Source organism: Porites lutea, chromosome 8, assembly GCF_958299795.1.
Source record: "Porites lutea chromosome 8, jaPorLute2.1, whole genome shotgun sequence".
NCBI lineage: Eukaryota > Metazoa > Cnidaria > Anthozoa > Scleractinia > Poritidae > Porites > Porites lutea.
In genome coordinates, this window is record NC_133208.1 from 6,439,190 (window position 1) to 6,453,561 (window position 14,372).

Consider the following 14,372-nt stretch of genomic DNA (forward strand, 5'->3'; position numbering starts at 1 on the left):
TTGGTTGAATGGATCGCGCCCTTAGTCTGCTACACAGCCGTTTTTAGTGTCGTCACGCAATGCTCCTCCCCAGTGGGGAGGAGCGTTGCGTGACGAGACTAAAAACGGCTGTGTAGCAGACTGTGAAGACTGAGTGAAAAAAAAAAACGACCCGCTGTGCTTGAGAGATGTTTTAGCGGCAGAAAGTTCAGAGGAAACATTCATTATACCTCGAGATAATTTATTTAGTCATTGACATAATAAATAACTACAAAGCTCTGCGCTTTTTTCACGATAGTCAGTTTTAAATTAGTTCTAGTTGTTTTCGAGGTGTTCATCGCGCAGGGGCACCCAACGGCAATTTTCGGGAAAATATCTGTTCGGAAGACGATTTGAGCTCTAGAATTTTCGGAGCATTTGTTGTAAAATTTCTTGCTTGCCTACCTCTCCTAGGATTTTCGAACATCTACAAAATGGTATAATAACCCATTTTTAACGGATTTTGACCCTAAAAAAGGCCACCTAGAATTTTCGGGAGCCTTTCCTGGCTGAAATTTTCGAGAAGGTAAGTTTTTATCCCTATAATTCACTAGACTTTTAGCTAGGAAATCCGAACAGATGAAAAGTTTTTAGGGGATAAAAATATGCCTATATCTACCGTTTGAATACTAAAATATATTCAACAATGCTATGTTAAGTGGTTTTGAACTATATCCTCGTTAGGTGCCCCTGATCGAGGTCTTAGTTCTTTGTTTACGCCAACAGACCATACACATCTGCGCAAGACTTTCCGCCGTTATCACTTTCGGTGCCGTCCACATAATCTTCGCCATACCAAAGACGCAGCTCGCTGTTAGCAAAGAGAGCGAGAGGCTTGTTTTTGGCACAGAACGCAAGGACTGAGGAGGAAGAAGTGTATCCGGCCAGTTTGTACCATCCACCCCTGCTAACGGTTGATGCCTCTGGAGCCAGTATCTTGTTGTTCTGATCAGTCAAGAGTACAATCAGGTTTTCTTTATTTGGTGCACATCCCCAGGAGCTGTATTGACGTTTGTCACACGTCACCTTTCCCGAGCGGTGCACGAGCATGAACGAGCTCACAAAGATGTTTTGTTGGTAGGAAAAACGACCAAACTGGTTTCCCCGCGCACCGAAGCAGACCGGCGAAGTGTTCAGTTTCACCCAGCGAGGACAGGTCGTTGATGAAGCTTCGCACTGAGCCAAAAATATCGCCACCATCAAGGTAATCAAGAGGAATTTGAATTCCATAATTGTGTTCGCGCTGTAATTAAAGGGAGAGTAAAAAGAGGACTATAGTTTACATACGTTTTTCGATTGACTATTTTTACTCATCATCCGTGTGAATTGTAATACGACCATTCTACAGCTAAAACATCGTGCATGAAAATAATAACTTTCCAAATTGTATCAATTTAATCTTTTTAATTTTAAAAGAGCGAGACTGAACCAAAGAAGAAATGTCATTCTTATTTTGGAGAGTGACTCGAGCAGAGCCATCATTTTTATGAACCAAAAAAGAAACTGACGTGTTCAGTCTTCTGGAACCAACTGTGACTCAAAGGACAAAAAAATTTTCAGAATATTCTATAAACTGAATTAGAGCATAACGAAAGCTCTCGCAATAACGTACCTTTTAAGGCAATATACTTCTGTAATGCTGGGATTTCAGCGAAGGACTCAGTCCGTCAGATATTTCCAGTAGCAATCCAAATATAAATAGAGGATATTACACGGTAGCGAGAAAATATGAATTTTATTTTCGAGTAGCAAAACAATATTTTACGAACGAGCGCAGCGAGTGAGTAAAATATTGTTTTTGCCACGAGGTGGCGGATGACAATCATACGGCCGGATATCAGTATAATTCCACAGTTTATTTACATTTAAATGTATTGATTTATCCTTATATTAATCGACTACAGTACGTATTTCAAGGACGTAATCCAATACTAGGGGTTCGTTTTTAAGGGAAACATAAGACGTTAATTTCGGGACCCGGCTTAGTGTCCGCTTAAAGGGGCTGTGTCACGGCAGTCCAGTTCATTTTGTCTTATTTTGCTAATTACTCGCTCTCAATCGCTATGGAACTGAAAGTAGGCGAAGAAATCACATGTAAATGACAAAATCAGAGATTAGAGACAAACAAATATGTCCCCTGAGCATTATTTTTGAAGCTGCAAACAGCAGAGTTAAACTTTGAAAAACTGTTAAGCTGAACAGTTTTCAAAAACCCTAATTTCAATCCGCTTCAATCTTCTTCAGTTTTTCCCATCCGTGGCAGCTGTTGTATCTTTTGCATTATTTTAACCTTCCTTTAACGTTTTTATATTTCTTTTAATTTAACGAGCATTTTGCAATAACCTAAATTGGCTGAATTTCGTGACACAGCTCCTTTAATTAGGGGTCCGCTTATAATCAATAGAGGTTCCACTGTATTTTAGTCTAAGCAAATCACTAAGTAAACACGGTAGAAGTAAAAGTGATTGAAATTTTTTCTTCGCTTTGTAGTCTGGTCACGAAAAATATAAACGCCGATAAAAGTGCCACCAGTTAAATAATTATTAGAAACTGAAAAAGTTTTACAAGGAAATGAAAGGATGTTTTTAAAAACCACCTTGATAAGCTTCTCTTAATTGACTGACTATAAATCAAATACTTGATAGCTCTTCAGTGCGGATGTCTTGACTTACTTTTTTACTGCTTTTTCGTCTCCGCCCAAATCTCAGAAGAAACTACAAAAGCTTGTAGCAAGCAGTCTCTTATTTTTATTTTGAGTCACGTTAGATCGTATAAGCAAGAGCAAAGAACGAGGGCGAGAGCAAGCTCCTTTTTACCATCAATTTGCATATTTTTACTTTTCCGCCGCAGAGGAAAGAAGAACAATCGCTCGCAGTCTACATCTCTTGAAAATAAAAGAGCACAACAAACAGAAGTATCATACCTTTTCAAGACAACTTGACGGTGATCAGCACGATGGAGGCCCCAACTGAAAGCAGGCACACATAATTGACTTTATTTATACCCAACGCTGCAGATTCAACGGAAGAATATTCCTTTACAATTTTAGTTGACGTTAACGTTAAGGATTGCCTAGTGCTGAAAGGCTTCAGCTCACGGAGAACTCTTACTCCACATTCTCAAAGCAGGAACTGCTTAGAGCAACAAGGAAGTGAATATCCAATGGTAAAAATTGTCATGCAGTTCTTGTTATACGCCCGGGGGGGGGAGGGGGGGGGGAAGGGTTCTCAAAAAAGTTTACGATGAGGCACCGCTCCAAGGTCCAACCCCTTATCCTTTTATATACCTATACCATTTTTGACACAGAAAAGGTACCCCTTTTGTACACCTTATTTTGACAAATGGTATTTCTTTTCACATACCTACTCTTAGAACTTTGCATCCCTTTCAACTGCTATAAACGCACTGTTTTTACAATATGAATAAATCACAAAACCAGAACGCTTTCTTGACTTTTTCACAGCCATTAAACGCATTTGAGCCTTTTTACCGAGACCCAAATGAGAGATTTCCTGCCCTTTCATCTACTTCAACAAGTGAAATCCCTACGCTTTCATATACCTGAAGCCTGCCTGTTCCTCTTTCGGGCGAAGCCTCCCCTATAGGCCATTATAGAGATACCCCCTCCCCGGGGTTATACGTGACAAGAGAGGATGAATTATATGGATGTTATACGTGATCTCTTGAGCTATCGAATGGAGGCTTGGAGATTCAACATTCTTAATGCTATACGGTCTTTAAAGCTGAGTTTAGTGTGGATTAGAGTGTATACTGAAAGTCAGAGTGTTTTGTTGTAGAATACGGTGTCATTGATGGGAAATATATACTGTCTGTGATATTAAGAATTACAGTTTTGAATTAAAGGGAATAACATTTTCGGTATAAAGTACATGTCAGACTTAGGGATCGGGAAGGAATGTGGGGGCGGGCGGTTAGGGGGTGGAAAAGTTCAAGTAGAGCCGTCACTCAAGATTTTATGTCCTTTTTGATGGCACGAAAACGATAATGAAATGGCAGTCTTGTAAGTTAAAGTTTGGAACTGCTACTCAATCTAAACACTTGACATGTTATGCGCAGGTAGTTACGCGAGAACGTTTTTAGTCGAGCTTGCTTTAGCAGAGCGAGACTCTCCTAGCGGAAACCGTGGAAACTGAGGATAAGAATCGAATGAAAATGAGTCTCGTGATGAGCATGCGGTCTATTTTCGGCGATGACTGGAATGACGCGGAATGTTTATCACGTCTTAGTGCTATGGCAAAAGTTTTTCTTCCATGCAAGAAATGACACTTTACCTCTTTCCAGAAAACAGTTTTACGTTTCATGCTTATTATAGCAAGCCGATAAAATGGCAAGTGTAAAACAGACATAACAAAAAGTAAAAACTGTAAACACGTGCTCTCTCTATAGAGCTGTTTTTAAATTTGATCTTATGGGAATTTGGCTCTGAGCTTCACGTGCTAAAAATTAAAAACAGCTGAACGTGACAGAAAGAATAGTTTTGTAAACACGTGTTGCAGGTCATGGTAGCGCAGAATCTGGGGATAAAAAAAACGGCACGATGCTCTCATCTGCACGCTTCGAAAAACAACGCACAATTGTCAGAATGTAATGTTTTGAGAAGAAAAATTTGCAAAGATTAATGGATTATACGGTGATGTCGATTACAAATCCCCACACCATTCGTGGTAGATGACAGGCTTAGGCCGGTTCAGGAATTTGGGTCCCCGCTGCCTAGGTAAAATTTCTTTTCTACCAAAATCACAGTAGGAGTTGAAAGAGGAACGTGACTAAAAAAAAGACAAGCCTTGCGAAGGTGTTATTAGCCGAATTAATCCTGACACGTTTTGGCGGCACAAGGAACAGTATCCCGTTACTGCGCATGAACCAAGGATGTCGCGAAATCAAAAGATGCGAGAAGAGTAAGAGAACCTTGCTAAATCCGTTTGTATCGCGCTTGACCGAGTTCAATGTTACACTAAAACTTCTCAGCATTACAGATCAAGATATATTGTTTCCGTTAAGTTTCGCTTTTGGCGAAATCGGGACTTTTGGTATTAATTTTATTGCCGTTGGCCGGAGGACCAAAAGATGGGAAGCGCTTTGATGCCGATTGAAGGCTTATTTTCTCTGCCAGCTTCCATGCAAGCTCGGGTAATTGTGAAAGGAATACGCAGAAATGAAACAGCAACAATAAAGACTGTAAGAAAGAAACCATTGAGACCCTGATGTGACTGAGGAGATCTTGTGGGGCAGAATGTTTTGCAACGACGCGTCACTAAACTTTTAAAATGAACCTCCCTCGAACAAACAGGCGTACGTGTTTTGAAAAACTAGTGCAATGAAATCATAATACAATTTTTTGACTAACCTTTGCGATGATTCATAGCGTTGAGATTGCATTTTTATTTCTATCTTTCAAACGTTTGAGGCTAGAACGCGAGCAAATCAGGCAAATATTACTAGACTTGGATCAATTCACCTCTGACACGAGTTTCACATTAGAAAAGCTGTTTTTAAAGCGAGCGGAAAGAGATTTTCGGGTCGCGAGGCGGCCCTGCTAGCGATAAAATCGCGATGAGTCTTCGCGCCGCGAGCCAAATTTTAAATAAGACGAAAAACTTCTTTGAAATCAAAAATATTACTTGAGAATGTAAACAACAAATCTCCCTCGGCGGAGCGGTTCGGAAAGAAATCTTGTCGAGTCAATATGACAGTTCTATTGTCTTTTGAAGAAAAAAAACAATCTCGTTCCCAGAGGCCGCAATCTTTTTGGTCAGCGACAGGGATCGTCCCCGTTGCCCGTTCCGCTGGACAAAGCAACGCGGACTCTGGGAGCGCGATTGAAGAAAAAAACAGATGACGCTCGCGCGTGCGCATAATCGGGACGCTGTCCCTTTAAGGTATACGAGTTTTCTTGAACTCCTGATATGTAATACAATAAAACGATGGGACAGGGCTACTCCTTCGTTGCTGTTATATTTTTCGTGGCTAGCGGTTTCGTGCCTGCTTGGTTAAAAAATATACATCACCGGGATTTTCAGTTTTAAAACGCCTTTATCTTGGTTGCCATTGTATTGGTAAAGGATTCCATAAATATATTTGTTAGAGAGAAGTAAATACTTCAAACGTTTATTCGTTAGACACAGGAAAATAAATTGCGCCAGTGTTGTTGTTAGACACAGAGGCAAATTAATGCCCCAGTGTATTTATAGGACACAGGCAAATTAATGCCTCACAGTATTTGTAAGATACAGGCAAATTAATGCCCCAGTGTATTTGTTAAACACAGGCAAATTACGGTATTTGTTAGATACAGGCAAATTAACACCCCAGCGTATTTGCTGTATTTGTTAAACACAGGTTAATTAATGCCCCAGTGTCTTTGTTAGACCCAGGCAAATAAGGATCGATTCTTCGCTTGAAATATCGCTCAGCATGCCTATACATTTAATGCTCAAGTTTATAGATCTGAGGAAAGATCCAGACTTTTTGTAGGCCGGCTTATATTTACATGTATAGGGTTTATAACACTCAAAGCTTAACATTTTTACGAGTAAAATGATTGTCCTGTTCAAGGCCCCTCGGCTTTATTGATAGTAACGCCAGAATGTTTAATATTTTCATTAGCCACTGAGCTGGTCCTCATAACCACTTCTGAGCTTCAGCGAACATTAAGATCAAGCTCGATTAGCATCTTAATAGCGCCACGTCTTCGACATAACAGTCCGCTCGCATTTATAGCTAAAACGTTTTCTTTATGAAAAGATTTGTAATTACTCACCTTGCCGCCGTGATAGTAATTATTTACCTGTTTCAGTGAAGATCACAAGATAGCCAGCATGTGCACAAGCGAAAATTAAACGAGAAAAAATTCGTCTTGAGCGCCATTGCATTTGAGCGCGCAGTAGAGCGAGATTACTTCATTTTTCCCGCTAATATTTCCGAATATTATGGTATTGCTGTAATAAATTAACCCCAATAAGTAACGCAGCATCTTGCTTATGTTCTTTGTTCTTTTGCTTTTTATAAAGTCACCGTCAACAGATCCAAATGTTCTCTGATTCTGTTTTAACTGTAAGTTCCAAACGGAGAAATACTTCTAAAGAGAATTTTTTTTTACAATTGGAAATAGCAGACGCAACATCAAATTGCTTGTGACCGGATGTGTGATCAACTATCTTACCGCAGATTGCCATATGTCTAACCGCAAGGAAGGCAAATGGCCGCGGGATTTTAACGCCTTGGGCAAATGCTTGCTGTAAATTCCTGAACCGGCCTAAGCCTTAGTCTCCCTCACAGCCGATTTTTGGATGTCATGCATATTTTTTGGGGGGAGCGTTGCGTGACATCCAAAAAACGGCTGCGAGGGAGACTACCTAAGCCCCCCCGGGGGGGGAGGGTCCTGCCATATCTGGGCTATATAGGTATGTGCCGCTGTGAAGGGTATGGTTTTCAAGCAGTTTACTCTAGGATAGGGTATATAAATCAGAGCGTTTGGGTCTAGAATAGGGTATCATTCTTTAGGAAACTGATCAGTTGGTTGAAGATTTTATCTAGACTAGCGAAACAGCTACTCTGGGATTTGGGGAGTTTACTCTAGTATAGGGTAGCAAAATTCAGCTGAAGTAGCTCTGGTATAGGTTAAGGGTTCCAGGGTCCCAGCGGCACATCCCCGCCCAGAAATTCCTAAAGTAACCCCCCCCCCCCCCCCCCCCGGGCCTAAGACTGGGCGCACACTAAAAGATGTCGAGCGTTTTCGGAATGGGTCAATCCACGAGTTCTGTCGTTTGAAAGCGTTGATAACTTTGAAAGAAGTGAATACATCACATGTTGAAAAAAGGAAGAATCTTCATGAGCAGTACTTCGATGATGGGATAAAAAAGAACAAGCAAATCGTCGTAAATTCATGCAACTCTCCTGTTCAACAGCCTGATTCGTTTCCTTTTTTTATGATTCTGGATCATGACTCGTAACGAACAATTTGATATTTCAAACATTATTATTCTCTCTTTCGTAAGCAGCGAGACTCATAATCTGCAACGCGTTTTTCGCCCCCGGGGGGGGGGGCACTCCCTTATATAGGCTATATAGGTATGTGCAGCGCCATAGGGTATGGTTTTTTAGCCGTTTTGGTCTGAAATAGGGTATCAATTTCGAAATTTTTTTGCACTCTAGTCTTGAATTGGGTATGTTTTTTAGAAGAAGCTACTCCTTCATCATTTGGCGATAAGCCCATTTCTCTTTTAATGTTTACGCCAACCGTGTACGTGCCGTAACAGCTTGTCACGCGCTCCGGTCACGCGCCTGGCTCCAGGGCTTCAGGTCTGAAATACGGTAGGGTATCAAATTTTTGATCAGGTCTGAAATAGGGCAGGGAAAATCACAGATTTGGGTCTGAAATAGGGTAAGGGTTTCAGGAAGCGTGCCGCACACCCCCACCCAATTTTTCTGGAATTATCCCCCGGGGGCTTGTTTTGCTAAGAAAGCTTTGGAAAGATTAAATTTAAAGCTTTTCCGAAACGTGTCGGTCAACGAATTCTATCGCTTGAAATCGTCGATTTCTTTGGAATAAGTGAACACTACTGAGTGGTCAAAAAAAAAATCTTCATTAGCAAAACTGCGATGGTCGGGTTTTGTAAACTTTCAGTTTAATGACGTGTCATGAAAATCACTTTTTTGATCTCTGGCAATTATGTAATTTCTCTGGAATCGAGGCCCTTGTTTTTCGTGTATTTGTACACGCGTATAGGCTGCGACAGCAGACGTATTTCCGGTCGTCGCTAACAAGCGTACTAAATCAATTCAGAAACAAGTAAAAAGTATCGACGTCGATAAAAGTAGGAACTAAAAAACCTTTAGCGAGTAAATCCTTTTTCGTGTAGAATTAATCGCCTCCTCATTTCTCGATCTAATCTCCAAGCAAGCGAGACTGGAGGGCGCTGTACGCACCTGCTTGTTTTAGTTTTATGCACACACTCCATCGTTTAGGGACGAATCAGCACTTATTAAATGAAAAGAGAAAAAGTTTCTGAAACTCAAATATTTGGTCCAAAAGGACAACGTTTATCTAGCCTGCAGAACTGGCGGTTTTTTTTCGGGTTTTTCGGGCAAACGAACTGCAAGCGCGAAGCGCGACTTGACTTTCCCCGTTGCTCGTGTTTGGCCACAGGCGGCCCAAGCTCGGTGCATAAATTACCGCTAGTTTCGATACTGTTTTGCATATTACGAACGATTTAAAGCCTTTGTATGAGAAATTCAATATAGTTGTTAAAACGTAGAAATACAGGCATGAATATAGAAATAAATTGTACTAACATAAACTTGGGCCTATTATTTCTTTTTCTGTTTAACCTGGACTTAATTCATGGCTATTTTAATACGGTTTTGCGGCTCGTTGTTTGTTCGGTGTAGTTTTCCTACATAAAGCAAAGCAAGGCAGGTGACTGTGTGCAGTCTCAACTCACAAATCTCTCCCGCACTAAAGAACCGCGCGCTGATTTACTATGAAAACACCAAATCCTTAAGGCATGGTCAGTCTCTTATCTCCTCCCCTCGTCATGGGTATTGCAATGTGTTTTTTGTGGGAAATTTTTTTTAAAAGCTTTTTATTCTGGGAATCTGACGTGCGCTCAGGAAACTCGATGACTACGTTTTGCGTGGTGAAGACGAATATGGACTCAGGGAAACCGGGTCGTCAAAATTGCATGACAAAATTGGATCTTCCTACCCTCAGATAGTCTACTGATTGCGCGTGAGTGGTGTTTAGAATTATCCAATTGGATGAGCGTATTTAAAATGTTCACGTTCACCACGCAACACTTAGTCATCGAGTTTCCTGAGCGCACGTCAGATTGCGAAGACGGAATCTAAATTCCTGTATCCCACTACTTTCCGCTTACGATTCCCACATCCCAAGCCAATAAAAATAGGAAATCCCGCCCCCGTTCGTTATCAAAATTCCCGCTTCCTGCTCCCTTTTGTAGCTCGCGTCTCGAGTATGACCACCAAAAAATAGCTAAATCCAGCATCCCACCAAACCTATTTTGGACCCCTTAAAAAGCAATACCCTGGACGATACTCGACCGTCGATAAAGTAGGACGTGAAAATATTATAACGAAGAAAATACGGTTTCGTGGTGTATTGAGGCATTACGTTTCTCGGAATACTGACCCAACTACTGGAACTATACGGTTAAATAGATTCGATATTGCAGATTCACTTTATCGTATTATTTAATTGATAGATTTTTGCATTTGTTAAGATATCAAGCCGTGTTACACTATATAAATAGTGGAGATATCAATGATTTAACCTTCAACTACTCGTCTGACGTTACGTTTATGTCATGGATGTGTGTATGAGGGTAGCTTTGTACTTGACTGTCACAAACTCTACTTGCATCACTTCATCGGTCAATGAAAACTACTAGTCTACTAGTTGAGCTAGTCTGTTTATTTTCGAAGTTCTCTAGTTAGTGCTCGAAACTTCGGCTTCTTAATCTCTCTATGGTGTCCAACTTACTTTATCACTTCAAATGTTAAAACAATTTTTTTCTATTTCAGTTCAGATGGGCGACCAGAATTTCTTTAGTATTATACGTGCAAGAATGGCGCAGAGGTGAGAGCACTCACCTCCCACCAACGTGGCCCGGATTCAGATCCTGGCTACGACGCCATAATTATGTGGGTTGCTTTTGTTGTTGGTTCTATCCTTTGTTCCGAGAGGTTTTTCTCCAGCAGGTACTCCGGTTTTCCCCTCTCCTCGAAAACCCACGTTTCTAAATTCCATTTCGACCAGGAATCAGGTAGACGAAGAACCACTATGTGGATTTGCTGCCTCTAAATCGTTATTTGTTTATTTATTTATTTATTTACTTACACCAAGATATGATAATTGCTGACAGAAACACTCTAATTGCATAAGCCTTTATTATTTTGTAGATCATGTGCACAATGTATCAAAAATACAAAGTAATCCACGCGGATCTGAGCGAGTGCCGACAAAACCTGTTACATTTCGCACAAAAAAAAGTTCTTACAGCTTCAAACATTTTGGTCATAAATTGTTACATTTCGGGTTATTGCTACATTTTACGTCAAAAGTTGTTACATCATTTGCTTGCGACTTGAGGGCAGCCCTGAGAGTGTTCAGTTTATTACCGAATATCTCGACACTGTTTTACTGATGAAATAGTATGATTTTCCAGTCCAGGCGTATAAAAATAAAAGTAAATGCATTCTAGCAGTGACTCCAGTCATAATCAGGGTTAGAGGTGAGATCTCCTTGGCAGTTGTTTTGCCATGCAACCCTGTGTGAAAAGGAGAAAGAAAACATATTTTGAAGATGTTAAATTCATACAGTTTTGGTGGTTGTTAAGCTGAAAGGACATTTTTTCCTTTTATTTTGTTTTCTTTGCGGGAAGCCTAGAAAGCTAAACAGGCGAGCCAGCCAAAAGGCTGGGTAAGACAATCTGGTGGAAATATAATTCATGTCAATTGAAACGGGCGCCATTTTTATTGTTTATTATTATTATTATTATTATAATTATTATTATTATTATTATTATTATTATTATTATTATTTATTATTGGGATGTACATAGAAATTTTCATTGTTTTAGTTTATAGACAGTTGTTTACGTTTGCTCTGTTGAAAAGCTCCAGACCACCAAGAAGTCTTTTTTAACAATAGTTATACTAAATTTGTATTTAATTTTCAATTTGAGAAGAGTTTAATAAAGTATTATTATTATCATTATTATTATTATTATTATTAATTTTTAAGTTCTGAGGCGATAGAAAGGGCTAGTTTTGTAACGAGTACCCATTTGGTTGACCCACAACAATATATGAAATCATAGAAACTGAAATATCATGAAATATAGCCTTGATCGACGTGCGTCATTGCCAATGTCAAGAAGGTAGAAGCCGTTGCATTTCGAACAGTACATGAGCAAGTTTTGCTCGACAAAGGAAAAATTTTTGCGTGCCAACTGCGTCTCAATAGGGGTCAACCCAATTGTCGAACGTCTGTCTGTCGCAGATTCGAGTGGGCCCACGAGACACGCGTTTAATTTATTTATGCTGATTCAACAGTGATTCAACTATATCTGTCAGGATATCTGTTGAATTCAGCTGATTGACGTCGATCTTTGCCTGCTTTTGATTTCTGAGAAAGATTTCTCACGTGAAAAATGTGAAGTTTTTCTAAATCGCTAGAATCAGCCACTATTAACCTACCACATTGAGAAGCCGTTTCCCCCGGGCACGTAAGGGGGGTCATTGCACTTCTTGATTTTGACAGCACATTCTGCATCGTTGGCGATATTGGAGTCGGTGAAGACTGCAAGTTTAGGACAGAAAATGATTAGAGAAGTTTTAAATGCGCTCTCCGATTGATCAAGGAGTACGTCATTCCCCCCCCCCCCCCCAACCCCCAAATAATCATTTTGATTTTTAGAAGAATGAACTGATGTAGAGCAAAGGTTTTCACGCCTTTCAATAAACACTCAACCAAATTGAAAGTCGAAGCAAGGATCTGAGGTCACACATGACAATCAAACTCGGAACCAGTCGCACAGACGCTGATCACTGAAGCGACTGCTAATTCTTAGCCCTCCAAAGACAATGGCTATTGGACAAATATTGATTCAGGGGTGTCTTGATGAACTAAATTAACACCAAATTTTGTATTATAGAATATTATAGGATCGACGATCTTAACCCTTACCTATGGGGCAGTCGGCGGCAGTCACACCGCAGCCGTAAGTATTTATCTGCCAGCATGCTGAATATTTCGGACCCCCCTTACACCAAAACCCTTTGTTTATCTGAAATATCCCATAATCCTTTGTGTCGGTGTTGACCGCGTCATACTCGAACTCACTCTCATGTTCCACCAAACATAGCCCTAGAGGTAAAAAAAAAGTACCATGTCACAGCTCATTGGCTTACAAGGACAACTAACTAAGATCCCACATTGGGCAACTTTAACTGGAGTAATTTACATTTACATTTACATTATCATCTTGCAATATCTATAACCACAGACATATTGGCAAGCTCCTAATTAATAACTAAAGTGCTACGACTAGGAAATATAAAAAATAACAATACAATAAATCGAAAAGGATAAACATCACACTAAAAAAATGTAGTGTCAGAGATGGTAGCTTTAAATTTTGCAGTTGAATCCATAAATAATCAGATGTCAGGCTATTCCTGTCAATGATAGTAATTGCTGCGATATGAGAACACATCGCCCCTTGTAAGGAAAACCAAGACAGTCTTGGATTTTGAATCCTTTTACGCTGTGTATTCCTCGATTCCAGCAACTGGATTCCGGATCCCGGATTCCAACCGTTGGTTATTGGGATTCCTGATTCCTAATTCCTAATACCTAACCCAGGATTCCAGATTTCTCAAGCACTGAAAATTTTTTGCATTCGCTAATTTGAATTACCTTACTGGTGTCGAAAACAATCGCCGGAATTTTGGATGACCAGACTGATAGCCAGAATTCTGGCTAAAAACGTAGCGAGAACAGTAAAAATGCACTTCAGCTTACGGACGACAACTGGTACTTGAAGAGTATCTGCTAGACTGAACATCCGTTTTGTATACTACGAGGTCATTATTTTTTTTAAGTATCAATTATTTTCAATGAATAGTATAACAATTATTGGATTCAGCTTTTCTAGCTGAGGAATTATGCAGATCTCAGAATATTATAAAACCGTAACATTATAATTTTATGCTTCTTGTCGATTTTAGTTCCACTTACAATCTCTCATGTCCGATTCACGAGCACCCGCGTTTTTTAGTGCATTGACTACTTCGCATTTGGTCTTCGTATTTGATGCATAAGCCATTCCCCAAAAGGCCAAAAGCACAACAGTAAAAACTTGCAGCCCTGCCATCTCGATTTGATACGCACGTCGTCAGAGAAGACAAGGTCTAGAAGGCAAGAAATCAATGACATGATAAGACATTTTTAATAAGACCAGTTAAGGGGGCATTTTGGTTGTTTTTTGGGGGAAATGATATTGATTTGGGAAGAAAATAAATTGGGGTAGAAAAGGTACACATAAACCATAATTAGTCCGCTAATGGAATCAGAGGCCCTTTGTTGCACTGGTGGACTATCTGGTATTCCTGTACTTATTATTCACTTCTTAGTTTAATTTTTAACAACCCCCAAATCCAATATTTTCCAAATTTTCCAAAATTTTTAAACACCCCCTCCCCATTTTTTTTTTTTTTACATTACAATTCATTGGAAAAATCATCCAAAAATTCTCAAAACAATTATTCAATTATCAACTCCAACTTAGTTGAGTCGTTCTTTGTATGGT

General features: G+C 39.9%; 2 protein-coding genes across 3 annotated transcripts; both read right to left on the reverse strand.

The window, feature by feature from the left end:
* Positions 1-261: 261 nt before the first annotated feature.
* Positions 262-3,169, reverse strand: LOC140946771 (uncharacterized). 2 transcript variants are annotated; one of them, XM_073395881.1, is made up of 2 exons: positions 2,942-3,169; positions 262-1,261 (listed from the first exon to the last, which is right to left on the reverse strand). In XM_073395881.1, the coding sequence occupies exon 2, from the start codon at positions 1,246-1,248 to the stop codon at positions 733-735; it is 516 nt and encodes a 171-aa protein (XP_073251982.1). In that variant the 5' UTR covers positions 1,249-1,261; positions 2,942-3,169; the 3' UTR covers positions 262-732. The 2 variants fall into 2 exon arrangements, with proteins under 2 accessions (XP_073251982.1, XP_073251983.1); XM_073395882.1 differs by lacking the exon at positions 2,942-3,169 and adding an exon at positions 1,631-1,742.
* Positions 3,170-10,966: 7,797 nt separating this feature from the next.
* LOC140946873 (lysozyme c-1-like) lies at positions 10,967-13,970 on the reverse strand. The gene is made up of 4 exons (XM_073395976.1): positions 13,802-13,970; positions 12,749-12,928; positions 12,259-12,361; positions 10,967-11,327 (listed from the first exon to the last, which is right to left on the reverse strand). The coding sequence occupies exons 1-4, from the start codon at positions 13,935-13,937 to the stop codon at positions 11,258-11,260; spliced, it is 489 nt and encodes a 162-aa protein (XP_073252077.1). The 5' UTR covers positions 13,938-13,970; the 3' UTR covers positions 10,967-11,257.
* Between the last annotated feature and the right edge of the window lie 402 nt (positions 13,971-14,372).